The sequence below is a fragment of the Procambarus clarkii genome, chromosome 51 (genome assembly GCF_040958095.1).
Source record: "Procambarus clarkii isolate CNS0578487 chromosome 51, FALCON_Pclarkii_2.0, whole genome shotgun sequence".
Lineage (NCBI taxonomy): Eukaryota > Metazoa > Arthropoda > Malacostraca > Decapoda > Cambaridae > Procambarus > Procambarus clarkii.
The window spans coordinates 13,105,378-13,123,822 of NC_091200.1; the positions used below are offsets into that span (position 1 = coordinate 13,105,378).

An 18,445-nucleotide genomic window follows, 5' to 3' on the forward strand; every position below is an offset into this window, starting at 1 on the left:
GACGCTACGATTACGTCACCTCCCTTACCAAAATAGCTCCTCTCAACATTTTCCTGTTGCTGTTCTTACACTATATACACACACTATATATACCCATGTACATATGTGTTGCCCATAGCGAACCACTAAGCTAGTATGGTGAGCAAAACAAGAGTGGCAGCCACACACACAATGAGGTTACCTCAATTCTCACCCTCCCTCCCTCATCAAAATTCCTCCTTCCACAATACTACACACAACGCTAATTATAACCACAATCCTGCTATTATCACAATCCTGGTCACTAATTCCTGTAAATGAATAATTGACCACACGTTTATTTTGAAAAGGAACCTAAGAAATCATTTGAAGATTCCTAGATGAACGAAATAATGCTGTGGTGCTGTGGCTAGCGCTGTGAACATCGTGAACAGCATTGAATCACTGATATTTGAAGATTGTACCCAGTCATTATCACACTCAGGCTCTAATATAACACTATCATAGCTAAATAATACAAGTTATATATATATTTTGACATTATTAGGCGATGCTGTGGTCACATGCTGAACAGCAGTGCTGTGCGCTCATGCTGCGAGCGCCAGCCTTGGTTGCTCGCACACTACTGAGGCTCCCACACCCGGGAATGTGGACCACGATTTTTTTTAAAGATGGCGTCTGTTTACAAGAGCCCTGAGGAAGCTGATGTGAACCACATGTAGCCGCGGGAGTTTTGAATGGAACGTGAAAAATACAAATACCCGGAGGCGCGTTGCGCAAACCAGACGTGAGCCTGCAGGCGTGTTGCGCAGTTTAAGGGTTAAATATACATGTTCAGGGAAGAGATTTTAACAATTTACAAAGAAAAAATTGGGGGGAGAGGGGGGGAACATTTTCAATTTTCACCAACCATCAGAATGTCACAATAAAAGCCACGCAGCACAGAGGTTAAGGGGCTGTTCTTGTCTCATATTTTCCTATCCTCCTAAAATCAATGACATTTTCCTTTGAATTGAGGCCTTTTCCCAAATCTACTATTTTCTCTATGATTTTCATTTCTGCTGCTGCTCTGTCCACCCCTAGATGATATTTCCTTTTCTGAACACCCAAAAATATTATGGACTTACTTCTATCTGTACAGGTATTGGCAGTTTCAAGTCATTACTATGAGGTGTCTGCAAGATATTGAATAGAAACCTGTCAGAAGTAAGAAGCAAAAATATGCATGATAAAATCATAGGTATCTGCAGAGAAAATCTAATGAAATCATACCTGATAAAGCAAAAGTTACAGCCCAAACTGTTTCACAGGTATATAAGAAGGAAAATGTGAGTGAAAGATCAAGTAATGACAGAAAAATTGTCAAAAGACTAAACTAAATATTTCAGGAGGCATTCACAAATGACCAAGTGCAATTGTCAGAATTGGAAAAAGGTTATAACTATACCAAGCGTTACTAGAGTATTTTAGTGAAGGATGGTGAGGAAGCACCTGAAAGAGCTAGATAAAGAAATCAAGCTTTGAGTGCATATCAACAGTATTTTTCTGAGTAATACAGTCGATTGGTCCCTAAAGCACGATCCTACTGACCTCTGGTTAGAATATGGCGAATTAACCCTTTTGCTGCGAGTCGGAATTGTCCGACTGAAGAAAAATAGTCGTTTCCTGGCAAAATTTGAATTATGCCAAGTGGCTAGATAGTTTCCAAATCCTGTAACGCTCGACCAGACATCTGGCCTTCAAAACAGGAGTTTGGACCCGATACAAGCTGCCATCTGTCGGTGACAAAAGCAAACATCACCCCAGTTGGTAGATCAAAAAATACCAAGAATATCTCCCTCAACCCCCCCCCCTTCATTCACATCTTATCCCTATTTCTATTTTTTTTTAATATAATTATGTTGTTTTGCAAATTGTTGTACAAAAGTGATTATACACTATACAAATATGCATAACAAAGTTCATTCACAAGCATAATGTAAAATTTTTGTTTCAACTTATGTGCAATTACCTAAGTGTAGTTACAGTATTGAAAGCTATGCTCAGGCTGTACCGTCTTTCCCTACAATCTTCGTCCCGTGACTTTTTGGAACATACGATGGTTTTGATATACAGTCCACTACCTTGTAATTTAAATTATTTCATCCATCTACCATTCTGTTTGCACACAAATATTTGCACACGTCAGCTGAATTGACGATGGGAGGCTATTTATGTGGGGTGAAAGTGTGGGTTGGTTTGACTGGCTTGTGGACTGTCAAACTTGTGAGTTTGGGGGGTGAGCATGATGGCTTATGGGTTGGTGAGTTTGGGGCAGAATACGTGGCCAAGAGGGATGGGGGAGAACTGTGACACGAATAAATCAATTACCGATCCTTTCCCATACCATTAGTTGCTCACTTGTAGAGGGCAGAAATGACACGACATGACAGATTAGATAGCCCCCACATCCACCCCCTACAACATCTCTCCCACATGTCACTTACCCCCCCTTACCCCCAATCAACACACACACAAACACACAAAATTATGAGAAGAATCAAAACAGATGAAGATAGAGACTACATGATGACCTGGACAAACTGGAAGAATGGTCTAGAAAATGGCTGCTAAAGTTCAACTCAGGAAAGTGTAAAGTAATGAAATTAGACAAAGGGAGCAGAAGGTTGAACACAAGGTACCATCTGGGAGGTGAAATCCTGCAAGAGTCAAATAGAGAGAAAGATCTGAGGGTCGATATCACACCGAACCTGTCCCCAGAGCCCCGCATCAAAAGGATATCATCAGCGGCATATGCTAGACTGGCCAATATAAGAACTGCCTTTAGAAACTTGTGTATGGAATTATTCAGGACCCTGTATACCACTTATGTAAGACCAATCCTGGAGTATGCAGCTCCAGCCTGGAGTCCATACCTAGTTAAACACAAGACGAAGTTAGAGAAGATTCAGAGGTATGCCACCAGACTGGTCCCGGAACCGAGAGGAATGAGTTACGAGGAAAGGCTAAGGGAGCTGAACCTCACAACCCTGGAAAACAGAAGAGTAAGGGGAGACATGATAACCACCTACAAAATTCTCAGGGGAATTGACAGGGTGGACAAAGACAAACTCTTTAGCACGGGTGGAACACGAACAAGGGGACACAGGTGGAAACTTAGTACCCAGATGAGCCACAGAGACGTTAGAAAGAATTTTTTCAGTGTCAGGGTAGTTAACAAATGGAATGCATTAAGTAGTGTTGTGGTGGAGGCAGACTCCATGCATAGTTTCAAATATAGATATGACAGAGTTTAATAGGCTCAGGAATGTGTACACCAGTTGATTGACAGTTGAGAGGCAAGACCAAAGAGCCAGAGCTCAACCCCCGCAAACACAACTAGGCGAGTACAAACACACACACACACGAGCTGAATCTCTCATCCCTGGAAAACAGAAGAGTAAGGGGAGACATGATAACCACCTACAAAATTCTCAGAGGAATTCACAGGGTGGACAAAGACTCTGCAGCGCTCTAAGTTGGTTGCTCACCTGGATGCCTCGAGGCTGCCCCGTTTTGGTTATAGGGACCCTGATTTGAGAGTGTCCTTGAAAATTTACTCAGTTTCTATGATTGAGCCACAGATTTTACAGGAAAGAGATGGTTGGGTTGACTGCATCTATCTGGACTTAAAAAAAGGCTTTTGACAGTTCCACATAAGAGGTTGTTCTGGAAACTGGAACAGATTGGAAGGGGTGACAGGTAAGCTTCTAACATGGATGAAATATTTTCCGATAGAAAAATGAGGGCAGTAATCAGAAGCAATGTATCGGACTGGAGAAATGTCACAAGTGGAGTACCTCAGGGTACAATTCTTGCACCGGTAATGTTCATTGTCTACATAAACGATCTACCAGATAGATACAGAATTATACGAACATGTTTGCTGATTATGCTAAGATTATAGGAAAAATAAGAAACTTATATGAATGTCATGACCTTCAAGAAGACCTGGACAAAGTAAGTATATGGAGCACCATTTGACAAATAGAATTTAATGTAAATAAATGTCATATTATGGAATGTGAAAGAGAACATAGACCCCATACAACCTTAAATTATTTGAGAAAGAGTCACAGAATTCTGATCAAGAAAGAGATCTAGGGGTGATTCTAGATAGAAAACTATTACCCGAGGACCACATAAAGCGCATTGTGTGAGGTGCCTATGCTACACTAACTTCCGGATTGCTTTTAAATACAAGGATAGCAAATTACTAAAGAAATTGTTCATGACTTTTGTTAGCCCAAAGCTGGAATATGCAACGGTTGTATGGTGTCCATATCTTTAGAAGTACATCAACAAACTGGAAAAGGTGAAAAAACATACCACTAAGTGGCTCCCAGAACTGAAGGACAAGAGCTACAAGGAGAGGTTAGAGCCATTAAATATGCCGACACTGGAAGATAGAAGGAAAAGAGGCGATATGATCACTATGCACATAATAGTAACAGGAATCAATAAAATTGATAGGGAAAAATTCCTGAGACCTGGAACATCAAGAACCAGAGGTCAAAGACTTAAGCTAACTAAACAAAGATGCCAAAGAAATATACAAAAATTGACTTTCGCAAACAGAGCGGTAGACGGTTGGAACAAGTTGAGTGAGGTGGTGGTGGAGCCCAAAACCGTCAGTAGTTTCAAAGCATTGTATGACAGAGTGCTGGGAAGACGGGACACCACGAGCGTAGCTCTCATCCTGTAATTACACTTAGGTAATTACACACACACAGGCCCTTGCTATCCTCAACCTCAGTAGCTCAATGCCCAAACGATGTTCCCTTCTTTTCCGTGGGGAGAGTTTATTTGCTGAAACCGCTCAAAAATGAGGGTGTGGGCAGGAAGAAATTATCAGTTGACCTGCATTAAGAGCTGATGGGTGGTGGTCGCAACAAGACAAGCACGTTCACAATTGTTTGCCTATTTACTTCCAGATACCAACTTTTCATCATGCAGTTGTTTATTTTATTGCACTTATGCTTTCTTGTGGATTTTTCTCAATTTAGAGGTAAAGTTCTCTAGTCCACAGCTTCGCTCATCTCACCGAGGGAACCAGATTCTGGTCACAGATGAAAAGTCGCAAAAACGTGGCTGAAAAATGTTGACCAAACCACACACTAGAAATTGAAGAGGCGACGACGTTTTGGTCCGTCCTGGATCATTATCAAGTCAATTGTGATGAGACGAGGGCATTAAGTAAGGCAAGAGAGGTGAGGAGACGGAAATCTTAGAGGAAAAAAAGAGTAAGGCAAAAGGTACGGAAGGTAAGGTGTAATAAAGGGTGTAATAATAGTAGCAAGAATGGGAACGTGAGAGAAACAAGAAAAATAAAAAGAGAAAGAAAAATGAAGGGGTAAGCTTATGTTAGGTCACGTATGTTATAAAGTTTAGAACATTTGAGTATGTACTGTGAAAGGGAAGAGCCGACAGCAACAAAGCCAGGACTCGGGTTCATGTTGGGTAGGTTGTGTATCACAGCTGATTTGACAAGACGGCGTCTGGGGAGAGTACAGGCAGAAAAGATTATTTTAGAGGAAGACCAATCAATAGGATAACCAGAATCCCTAACATGACAGCAGAGAGCATTGTTAGTTTCTGCAGACTTAACACGTCTTTTGTATGCCATAAGTCTGTCATTAAGTGTATGGCCAGTTTCCCCAAGGTATTGGAGAGGACAAGACAAACAGGAAATAGGGTAGACACCAGCAGCATTAGAAGCAGGAGGAGAAGTGTGACCCAGATTACTACACAGTGTTAGTTTATCGAATGGCGAGCTTTCTGGTCCTTGCTCTTGGTAAGCACGGGTGTGTCTCCGAGTCCTGATGCATTTTCTATGACACCAATTGACCTGCATTTAGCTTCAGAAAGCTATTGAGAGCTCCTCTCCTAGAAAATATTACACAGTTGAAAGGACAAGCAATCCCAACCTCGAAGAAGCAAAGCAATAAAATGCTTCAAGCTTGTCGAAAAGTGAGGTAGCCTAGGTACCTACCTATGCCAGATGCGAGTCAACGTTATCATACGATACAATGAAAAACTAACCCTAAGTGAGAAGACCTCAGCTGGAACCCAAGGCCATGTTAATGCTGATGAAAGCAGCTCCTCAGGGACCTCAAAGTTTCAAACCATCACCTAACCAGGAGAGAAAAGAAGCAAAGATTGAAATCGGTCACCACCACAAAGCCCACAAAGGCATCAGAAGGAAATGCCCACAGGAGGCCATGTCCTCCAAAATATTATACCCATATGGGCCACAAGACCTCCAGTGAAACTAATGGGAGAGAGGTGATGGAGTAACCTGTCCTCTTAATAATAACGTCGCTTTTGGCCGTTTGCCCGAATGGCCGAAAGTGGACGTAATTTGAAAATGAAAAAAAAAAAAAAAAAAAAATCCAAAATTTATTTTCAACACCAGTAAGTTAAGGGTCCTCTTATAGGTTAGGCGGGCAGGAAATTCTCATAAGGTTTCAAAACGTTATGAAAAACGTTAATTAAAAGTTTCTTCTTCTAACCTTACCGCGTAGGCCGGACGACTCAAACAGAAAACGGAACAGTACATCACTTTTGTGAGTCTATTTCATTTCAAATTACGTCCACTTTTGGCCATAGCGTGCATACGAGCCAAAAGTGACGTTATTTTTAAGAGGACTGGTTGGATGGAGACTATTCCATATAACTAGGAAAAATCATCATTTGGAAGCAGTCATTGAAGCCTAAATAATTGTTTAGGAAATTTAGCGAGTTATATTTATACATCAATGCACACCTCAAGCATTCTGGATGTCATTATGAGCTAAATTATGCAAATATGTTGTTTATAGCTCTTGGAATTAGAACATTTACTGTTTATTTGTGTAGTGTGGATGGAAATATTCAAGAATATTCAGTTCAATAATTCAAGAAAAAAGGAGGGGAATGTTGCATGCTAGTAACAGCCATTATTCCTAGGCACACTGTTGTCCCTTCTCACTTCCTGAGAGTATGTCAATAACACCCAAAATTTTACATACACAAATCATTATTTTTATTTTTTTTTTTTTTTTTTTTTTGAGATACATACAAGAGTTGTTACATTCTTGTACAGCCACTAGTACACGTAGCGTTTCGGGCAGGTCCCTGGAATACGATCCCCGCCGCAAAGAATCGTTTTTACAACCAAGTACTCATTTTACTGTTGAGTTAAACAGAGGCTACAGTTAAGGATTTGCACCCAGCAAATCCTCCCCGGCCAGGATACGAACCCATGACAAAGCGCTCACGGAACGCCAGGCGAGTGTTTTACCACTGCACCACGGAGACTGATTTAGAACGAATCAATTAGACGATACAGTATTATGATCCATGTGTATATTTCTATTATCGGTTTAATGTTAGGATGAATAGTGCTAATATAGCCAGACAGATGTAAACAGGCAGCAGCCTTTCAGTGACACACAATGTCACTCTTGCAGTCATATAAAACTTTTTCATATCATTTAAGGTTGCAGACATTAATGAACATTGTATTTCTTCATACAGTATTCTACTTGATGTTGAGATTGCCTAACCTAACAAGCCTATCCCATTATAGATGTATTTTTGTTCTTTTTGCCAGGCAGTAAGAGACTTATCATTTAGGAGGGATTGGATTCCCTTTTAACCAGACATGGTTAATGGAGACAGAACCAGATATTTACATTTCAGGTCAACCCTAAAATCCGTATAAGGAGTATCCACTTAATCAGGTTCCCACTGTAGAGACGTAACATGCAAAAGGCTAGAGCGCATGATTAAATGTGCTAGGATAACTGGAAAAATACTTTACTAGGTAAGGAAGCACCTGACAGACAGGAAACAAGAGGGTTATGGATAGGAAATATTAAGTATGGAGGGAAGTATAAAAAATTCCTTAAGGTTCAGTTCTTTGACTTCTATTGTTCCTGGTCTATGTTAATAATCTACCAGAAAGAATAAGTTCCTACATGTCAATGTTCTAGTCAATGTTCAAAGACGACATCAAATTAATAAGGGGAAAATATAAAAAGAGTACTGTACTGCAGCCTACTGCAGAAGGACCTAATCGGTGCTTGTAGCTACAAGAGTTAGCAGACAAGTGGCTTCTAGGCTTCAGTCCTCGGGAGTGTAATGTAATGAAGACAAGGAGGGAAAATGAGACCAGAGAGGGACTAAAGCATAAAATAAAAGCAGCTAACTAAATCAGAATAGACATGTATGGTAATAACATCAGGCCTAACACTGGAGGCATTCAAGTAAGTGAAACATTAGCAGCATACACAAAACTGGCAAACAACATGCAAAAAGCATTTATAAACATTAATAGGAACAAAAAAATAAAAATAAAAGTAAAATATAATGAAATGCCATTTTGACCAGGAGGCTCTCCAGAGCTATACTAGGGCGATGTGTACTGTATATATTAGACCATGGAAACAGTTAATCAAAGGCGTTCTAGGCCTACAGGGGACCAGTGCCAGGAACCGTGCCCCCTAAGAGAGGCACGAGGAGCAATAGCCTATAGATACCCCCGAGTAATTGAAAGCAGTCTATGTCTGCCAACTACCAGGTAAGGTACTCAGAAACGTAGGAATTTCAAAACTACAGCTGGCTAAAAATTGCAAACCAAAAGCCGAACTAGCAAGCAAACTCCCAAATCAAAAACAAGCAAACAAGCATGACGTCACCACACCCGCCATGCCGCTGTCTGCTCAACTTTCCCCTTCCAAGGAGGGGAAAGGGTGGATCTATGACCTCCCACACCAGCTACCCAACCCCAGTTCAGAAGCTGAATATCAAAAACGCGAAAAAACACCGACAGGAGGGAGGGATGCTGGGGAGCCTCCGAGTCTCACCCAGAAAATGGCGTTTCATTACATTCAACGCTGGTTTTCTGTGGAGAGCCTCTTCGGCTTCCCGGATAATGTTGGACAGTCTCTGGACATGAAGTCCCTGGACAAGTATGTTAGACACTCCCTGGACATGAACCGCCAGGAGAGTCAAACCACGAGAACTCGGCAGACGAGTCACTCAAAGCGACCATCCCCAAAGAGCCAAGGGCTGCATCGAACCCCTGCGGTTCAGACAATGAACCACAGAGAAGCAGTCTGAATGGAGCCGGATGGTTGATCCACAAGCGAAGCAAACCCTCTGAAACGAATGCCACACTGCTGCGAACTCCCACACCATGCTGTGAACCCGACGGACCCCACCGTCCCTGGCAGGCCTGGTGAGCACTGGTCACAAAGTCTCAGCTGAGAAACAAGGCATCCGTGAACACATCGAGCGAGGGCTCGGGTAGGTGCCACAGCACAGAACCCCGAAAAACCCGAATAGGAAGCCGGCGACACAGCAGCCGACGCTAGACCCCTGGGATTCCGAACCCAGAGATCACTAGAGGGATGTTCCGGAAGGAACCAGAGAAGCCGCCGAAGTCGGATCCAACCCGACGGGTAGACCAGCATGGTGAAGTTCAGACTCCCACACAGCTGCTCGAACAACCAACACATGACCCAGGGCGCCCTCCAAAAATAGCTGAAGGTGGGACCAGCAGCCGCAGCAACACCGCGGCAAGGAGAGACAAGGAAATGGTTCGCGAGTTCCACACAAGACCCAGCCAAGTCCGAACCTGAGAGGGAACCAAATGGAACTTCCTCCATTTCATTAAGAACCCAAACCCAGCAAGCTGGGAAAGAACCAAATCCCCGGCGAGCAGACACGCAGACTGGCTGGGAGCCCACACCAGGTAGTCATCGAGGTAAACCAGAACCCGAACCCCCTAACAGATGGAAACGGGTCACCATGACCCGGGTAAGGAGTGAATACGCGAGGTGCCAGATTCAAGCCGAATGGAAGGTAATGAAAGCGGCAAGACTGTCGCCCTACGACAAAACCGAGCCAGTCCCTGAAACCGGATGAATCAGGACAACCCCAGCTGACTCCAAGGGCGGGCAATCACCGAGCAGCAAAAGAACCATACGGAGGTAGTCTCCCGAATGGCTCATGGAAGATAACCCTAAACCACAAGGGCAGTACTTACACGGCACCTAGGGAGCCGGTCGGCCGAGCGGACAGCACACTGGACTTGTGATCCTGTGGTCCTGGGTTCGATCCCAGGCACCGGCGAGAAACAATGGGCAGAGTTTCTGTCACCCTATGCCCCTGTTACCTAGCAGTAAAATAGGTACCTGGGGTGTTAGTCAGCTGTCACAGGCTGCTTCCTGGGGGTGGAGGCCTGGTTGAGGACCGGGCCCCGGGGACACTAAAGCCCCGAAATCATCTCAAGATAACCTCAAGATAGGGAAGGTGGCCCTAGGCGCATGCAGCCCCAGTACTCTTGTGTAACTCCTGGCTCACACACCACCATACACTAGAACAACATCGCTATGGACAGCACTGCTCAAAAGGATTGACCGCCACCAAACACAACAGCCTCTGAACTGGGATTGGGTAGCCGGCGTGGGAGGTCAGGGACCCCCCCCCCCCCCAAGACCTTCCACAGCAGCTGTGGTGACATCATGCTGGTTTACTTGTTTTCAACTGGGGGAGTTCCGCTTGCTAGTTTGGCTTTCGGTTTGCAATTTTTAACCAGCTGTAGTTTGTTATGGAATTCCTACTTTGCTGGGTGCCTGACCAGGTAGATGGGAGACAGACTGCTTCCAATTACATGAGTGTGTGTATAGGCCATTGCTCCTCATGCCTCTCTGAGGGGGCCAGGTCCCTGGCGCTGGTCCCCGGTAGGCCTAGAACTCCATTGACTGACTGTTGGCACGGTTTAATATACACACATCAACCCAGTATAGCTCCGGGAAGCCGAGGAGCTTTCCACAGAAATAATATACATAAGCCTATACCAGACCAGCTTCAGAATCTAGAGAACTGGAAACAGATCTCTATCTTGTGAATTGTAAGAATAAGATTGAGATACTCCAGACACTGGTGTACAAAATAAAAGAACTAATCAATGACGATAGGTCAAAGGAGATCAACTTAACAACCCTAGAAGAGAGGTAGTTTCCATGAGCCAGATCTCGCACATAGATACAGTACTTAATAGGCAGGCACATTCTGAAAAATATGCACATGTGTGTACAAAATTCCTAATGGTAAAGGTACAAAGAACAACCAGATAAAACTAAAAAAAAAATTATCACAACAGCAGCAAGCATAAGGGTTATTTATCCAGTTCTCAGCCTTCAAGGAATACATTAGTCATAGCATGGAGGAAATTCAAATTTCAATACTACTGCATACTTATCACCAGTCTTCTTACCTTTCCTCCACTAAGTAAGACGAGTTTGCTTCATCATCAAGATCAACTTCACTGCTTTCCAATTCTTTAATTTTATCTGATATTTCCTGAAATTAAGAAATATATATATACTGTAGAGTTTTGAGCAATACTAATATACAGGTATTTAAAACTCACTAGTAGAGTTACAAGTATTGATTACATCATAATCCTTTTATTTCCTATTTTCACAGATTTGGAGAGAGACTGGAACAGAAAAGATTGAAAAGTATTAGTAGAAAATTTGAGCTTTGACTGTAATGAACTACTCCTTCCTGGTAAACACCTCAGTATGCTTCTACTTGCTTACATCACCAGGACACTAAGGTTCCAATAATAATCTTGGCCCAACAGAAGAAAGGACCTTTTCAAACTGCCTTGCCCCCCCCCCTCAATGGAGAGGAGAGAACGGAAGAAAATTGTCTGCTAATAAATAACAAATAAAACTCTTAGCTTATTTCCCAAAAAGTTAGGCAATTACCAAATCATAAAATAAAATTCTGAAACTATCTAAATACTGTAGACACTAATGTGCCCCTCACTACTGCCACTAAGTGTGACCCAAGTAACTTGGGATACAGGTGGGGCAATTGTCCCATTCTGGGGATAACCTTACCTTAAGGTTACCTTGAGATTACAAGTGGTTCCAGGGATTCATTTCCATGTGGTCCAATCTATGGTCCTGGTTAATTGTCAAATCAACCAAGCTGATGAACACTGCTGAATCTTCCTAGATCTTACCTGGAGAGGGTTCTGGGGAGCTCTTAATGTAGGAATCACGTCTAGATAATCAGGTACCCCCTTTATAGACGTTTCTGGCGGGAGCCCTTTGTGGCTCCCCTGAAACTATACTGCTGATATAGTGCCAAACTACTAGGTTTGGTTTTCCTACATATATAAAGATACAATATGAAGCACAGTACAGTATTTTAAGAATTCCCAAACAACATTTTGGTACTCACCTTCATTTTTTTCTCGACCTTTCTTAGCCTGGAGGCCCGTTTTTTTTCTTCTTCCGTTTCTTCTGGTAATGGCGATGATACTCCACCCTCACCGGTTGACTCTTCACCACTGATCCGCTGTTTCTGAGGATACATATTTCTTTTAGCATTATGCATAAACATGAAAAATTTCACACATTTATAGCCCATTCTTAGCACAATTTAACTCGTATCCCATCTGAATAGAAAATCTCATCAATTAAATATATTAATTAGTATAGTAATTACTGTATTCAAATTTCCAGACAGAGCTATCACTGTCTTACTAGACAGACATATCACACAAAAAGGTGAAAAAAATCAATCGTGGTACACAGACCCATCCTCTTCCCCGGAATGCGCACACACAAATGGTCACCAAGATACAAGACATAAGTAGCACTAAATAATCATCCCCTTAAAATTGTATGGGATAAAAACAAAGTCCATAAAGCCTGAGTAGATAGACATGAATATTTATATTGCATTAAAATTAAAATCTCAAATGACTACAAGAAGTGAGATCTAGCTATTTAAGTACTGCCTTCTAGTTGCCTTGTGCACTTTATAAGTCTCAGTGCTCAAGTTCAGTGTTGTATCTTTCTTGAAGTTATGAATGGAGGTTATTTCCATGACTGTTTTTACATTCATTTCACTTGCTGACCACCCATACAGGAACCGTACCAAGCCTCGTTGGTAAACAAAGGACAGTCTGTCAACCAGGATGAATCCGGACCCTCAGAATGCACCCAAAAGGGGCAAAGGACTGAACTCAAAAGATGCTGGGCCCAACACTGAGGCAGACTTCGGGTCGCACCAGAAATTCTCGCAAAGGCCTCCTGAACCCACCCCCACCCACCAGGGAACACGAGAAGACGTAACCTCCGAAAAGACAAAAACAAGAATCCAAAGGGCACTCAGAAACGAACTCAGGGAAGCTGCACCCACAGCAAATACATACAGGGAGGGGGAAACCCCCACCCCCAGAAATAAAAGACTACCTACAGAAGGCATCAAAGCCCATGAAGGGTCAAATGGGACCCAAGGGCCCAACACAGACTTATCCAAAGCCCCGGGAACCATAAAAGAGGGCCCTGGGGCAGAGCCTATGTTCGCACCCACCGCCGAGATAGAAAAGTGGAGTCCAAGGGAAGAGGCCTCAGAAGGAATTGAAGGGTCAACTGCCGCCACACCAAGGTTGGAAGGAGCAAACCCTATATGAGGTTTGGAGACTGCAGTCTGATTTTAACCTAGCAGTGGTCTGTTTTGCTTCAGACTTTCTGGGTGCCCTCCCTTGGTGGCAGAAATGAATAAATTTACAAATAAAATTTTTCATAGTGCCACTACTTCCTGTGCCTCTCTGAGGGGGGACAGGTTCTGGCTCACGGTCCCTGGTAAACCAGTAAGAACTCCACAACTGATGGCACCTTGTAGTTTGGCACTATATCAGTATACAGCCCTTCCTCCTGTTTTGGAAGTACTTATAGTAAAGATGAGAACCATAGTATATATACTGACGTACAATGAAATTAGAAAGTAGAAATCTGAACTATTGAGTTGGACAAACCAGAAAACTATTTTTTACTTGTGTTATTACTTTGACAAACTAAACTATACTAACCTAACTCTCCTAGGCCCAATACACAATATCTGAGGCCTAATATTGTACATGTGTGTGTTATATTAGGCCTATGAATTTTTAAGTTTGTTTTAAAGCTTCATTTATTTTAAAAATTCCTTACTAGTCAGTATACTGCTACTGTATCTAAATGTAAGTACGTACAAATTTGTGACTATTGACGACCATCACAATAGGTACTATCTAAACAGGTGGATGGGTAGCAGTACTGTATATACAAGCTTCAGGAAGCCACAAGGGGCTCCCTCCAGAAAAGCTAACTAAATCCAACTATCTTCCAAGAGTGAAGAACCAGAATCTTCACAAGAATGAAACTATACTAAAACCATGCAAAATTATATCAGACCCACACTAAAGTGGCAAAAAGTGTCTTGGTGCACTAATAACCAAGGATTGCTTCTTAAACCAATAGAGACTCACCTCCAAGTTTTCTTCTTCCTGGATCTATGGCAGCATGATGGTATAAGTAATACAGATGTACAGTAGTTAACTTCAACAAAAATACACTAATTCATAAATATTGCAATACAACAGTACAATTATAAGTGTGAACTTTGTTCATTAGGGAAAGAGTACTGCACATAAAAGTCAATACAGTACAGTGACACCTCGACTTACGAATGCCCCTCTTTACAAACTTTTCGGGTTGTGAGCCTGATTTCTTCGTAAAATTCAAATCGGGTTACGAACTTTGCCTCTGGAAACAAAGTTTGTTGATACGTGTATGGCCAACCTAGCGCATTGTGGCACGGCGATCACACCTCAGTTTACCAGTGCCTCCCTCCTAGTGACAATCGCGCCTGAATTCTTTGTAAAGATTTTCAGTGTTTTTTTTTATTTTCGGGTATTTGAACATAAAAGATTTTATTATATATCTTGCCATGGAGCCCAAGAAAGCCAGTGGTAAGGTTCAAGCCATGAAAACATATGTGAGAATGACCATAGAGGAAAAATAAGAGATCATTAGTAGACATGAAAATTGTACACAGGTTGTTGAATAAGCTAGGCAGTACAACAAATCTATGTTAACGACATACACTGCAATTGCTAAGAAAAAGGACATTACGAATGCTAAATTGGAAAAAGGTGTATCAACAATCAGGAAACAAGGAACACAAACTCTTGAGGATGTTGAAGTGTTTATTAATTCACCCAGAGCAAGCTGTAGTAGGCCGTTGTGTTAACCTTTTTAATGACAATGTGATGTCTCACTTCAGAACCAGTGTTACAACGTAAGGAAAAACAAGTTACTAGACAGGTTTTTAGTGAGAAAACAAGCAGTGCCGCACAAGCAGGTCCTAGTGGTATGTAGGCAAAATGTGCCAGAGAGTGTACCCCCAGAGAAGTCATCACTGCCTGATGTTATAATGGAAGGGAACTACTCTTCCAAACACTAACACCTCTTCTCTCCCCCCCCCCACACCTTCCTCCTCACCGTCTTCCATACGCCAACAAAAGTCATCAATAAAGGTAAGTAAAAATGAGTACATAGTTTAATACTTAAAGATTTGGGTGAACTAGGTATAAAATTTACTTTTAAGTAAATTTTTGGGGGAGTGTGGAACGGATTAATTCAATTTACATTATTTCATATGGGAAAATTCACTTTCGTTTACGAATTTTCGGCTTACGAACCGGCTCTGGGAACGGATTAAATTCATAAGCTGAGGTACCACTGTATATGATAATGTAGTATATGATGATCTGCCTGGAATGCTATGCATGTTAGTGGGTGTGCATGAATGTAAAAATATCAATCTTACGTAATCTCACCAACCCATTGTACCTTCAGCAAATAAATTATAATTATTATTTGTTATTATTAATGTAAGTTCTTCTGACAGACAATGAAAGACATGAGTGTGAAGTAATTTAAATTGTTGATAAATGTGTATGAGAATAGATTGTTATTTAACATACAGAAATGTAATTTTTGCAAAGTGGAGAGAAGAAATTGTGTGAAATTAGGATTTATACCTTTTGCTACAATATATCACTAAAAAAAATAAAAATCATAACACTATTTTACAACTTATTTTCTTAAAAGTTTACAGATCCTAATTACTGTAAACTTAATATACTGTACAACATATAAAGGTTATGATAAGTACAAAGCTTACCTTGTCTCCAAAGGGAGCATCTTTGTATCGCTTCAAACTGTCTAATATGTCTTTTATTACAACATAGATGTTGTCAATCGACAGCTTACGTGTTGCACTCTCAATCATATTGATGAACTTTCTGTCAAAAGAGGTAAACAAAATCAGTGAAGATTCTTTATCAGTGCTTCATGTAAACACAAGACCGAACTAGAGTGCATTTATAAGATGCATTTGGACTTTATTTACTATTAGAAAGTGAAGACCAAATTCTTTTTTTATTTAACTTACATTTGCATATTTCCACCATAAAAAATTAAACAAAAATTAAATGGCTAACATAATATAATTCAAATACAATTTAATTGTTTAGGGAAGGAAGGTATGGAATCAACTGGAGGTTCCACAGCAAAAAGGGTACAGGGATAAATACAAGAAGCTGAAACACACCTGAAAGCAATCCGAGATCAGGAAATCCAACACCTTAACTACGTGAATTTAACAAGGACCAACATTAAAAAATGGTATTCAGTGCAAGTCTCTCGTCTACATGCAGCCAAGTAAAAAACCAGTGTTGAATGAAATAAAATGCCATTTTCTGGGCAAGCCCTGAAAGCACCCTGAAGCTATCCAGACTGATATGTGCTATATTAGTTTGGGGATAATCGGTTACGGGAGTTTGTGTCTACCGGAGGACCACGAGCCAGAACCAGGCCCCCCTCAGAGGTGCAGGGGAGTAATGGCCATATGAGCACTCTATACTTCGATTATGTCATGTCTGCCATTTATCAGGGTATACCCCCAGAAAGATAGGCATAACAATACAAACCTCAAACTGGTGAAAATTGCAACCTACAGCCGAACAGAGCCAAGGAACTCCCCCCAAACGAAAACAATAAAACAAGCAAATTGTCATCTAACTAGCACGCCCACTCATTGACCCCCCCCCCCTCCACCAACAGAGGGGGAGGGGAGGTAACCCGCTCAGTTGAGCTAGCAGCTCAACACTCAAGTTCGTAGAAAGATGAAAGCCGCCAACCAGAAGAAGAGAGGGTGTCAGGGAGCCTCCGGGGCTCGCCCAGAAAATGGCGTTTCATTACATTCAACACTGATTTTCTGTGGGGAGCCCCCATCAGCTCCTTGAAGCTATCTACCCACAGAGAAGTAAAAACAGGCACCGAGCACTGTACCAGGAGGTGGCAGCACCGCATGTCTCTAGATGAAGAAGCAACAACAGGCTGTGAGAGATGTCCCAAAGCAACAAACAGGGACACAGAGGGTTCATAACATTGATAAGAAAAGGAGTGGCCAGGACCCTGTTCGATTTCCAAAACCCCCCGTGCCCGAATGTCAACCCAAGACATATTCCCAAATACAGCAGCGAGAGCAGCATATTTCCTCACATCAGGAACACAAGGGAAGACCACAGGCTGGTTAGACTTGATAACCCTGCAGACAAGCCGAGACACACAAGCCCTGGAACAGGAAACCAGGGAAACCGGAACAACCCAGAGCGCATCCACTGTCACTGAACCAATGGCTCGCAGGTAGTGACGTAAAGCCACAACCTGACAAAACATGATGTACCTCCGCCTAACCAGCCAAGAATCAACAATCAAGTTTCGAGCCGAGCCAACACCTGGAGCAACACATGGACAGGGGGATAAAGATACTTGAACCCCCACTTCACCCAATCCTGCCAAAAAGCGTCCATTGTGACAGCCTTGCAGTCAGGAAACCATGCCACATATAATGGGAGATGCCAAAACCACGCCAACGCGACGAGGTCCACCTCCGGGCGCCCGAACATCCAGCAAAGCTAAAAGATGATGTGAATGTGAATGTGAACATGTGGAGAGTCAAAACCTGAGAACTCGGCAGAAGAGCCACTCGAAGCGACCAGCCCCAAAGAGCCCCGCAGAGACCCCTTGCCCCCAGGTTGAGACAAACAACCACAGGGGCGCAGTCCAAATGGAGCTGGATCACAGAGGCCCGAGGGATCCGAATCCTCCACAGTGCCTGCCACACCAGCAAGAAACGATGGGCAGTGTTTCTTTCACCCTATGCCCCCGTTACCTAGCAGTAAATAGGTACCTGGGAGTTAGTCAGCTGTCACGGGCTGCTTCCTGGGGTGTGTGTGTGTGTGTGTGTGTGGTGTTGGGGAAAAAAATAGTAGTAGTAGTAGAAACAGTTGATTGACAGTTAACAGGCGGGCCGAAAGAGCAGAGCTCAACAGCACAACTAGGTGAATACAGCCACAAACTTCCCGCATCATGCTGTAAGCCCGATGGAAAGACAGCACCCAATGCCCCTGGCCAGCCTGGTGAGCGCATATCACAAAGCCCAAACCGAGAGACGAGGCATCCGTGAACACATCAAGCGAGGGGGGGGGGGGGGGTAATTGGAAGGTGTCATGGCACCAAAC

The 18,445-nt window shown here is 42.6% G+C and overlaps 1 protein-coding gene across 1 annotated transcript in view; it reads right to left on the reverse strand.

Moving 5' to 3' along the window:
• LOC123774644 (death domain-associated protein 6) overlaps positions 1 to 18,445 on the reverse strand; it is a 64,791-nt gene that overhangs the window by 29,407 nt on the left and 16,939 nt on the right. Inside the window, exons 5-7 of the mRNA XM_045769153.2 lie at positions 16,042 to 16,162; positions 12,265 to 12,387; positions 11,285 to 11,370 (exon numbers count right to left, since the gene is read on the reverse strand). Of these exons, the coding sequence (XP_045625109.2) occupies positions 11,285 to 11,370; positions 12,265 to 12,387; positions 16,042 to 16,162 (330 nt within the window). The remainder of the gene's footprint in view (positions 1 to 11,284; positions 11,371 to 12,264; positions 12,388 to 16,041; positions 16,163 to 18,445) is intronic.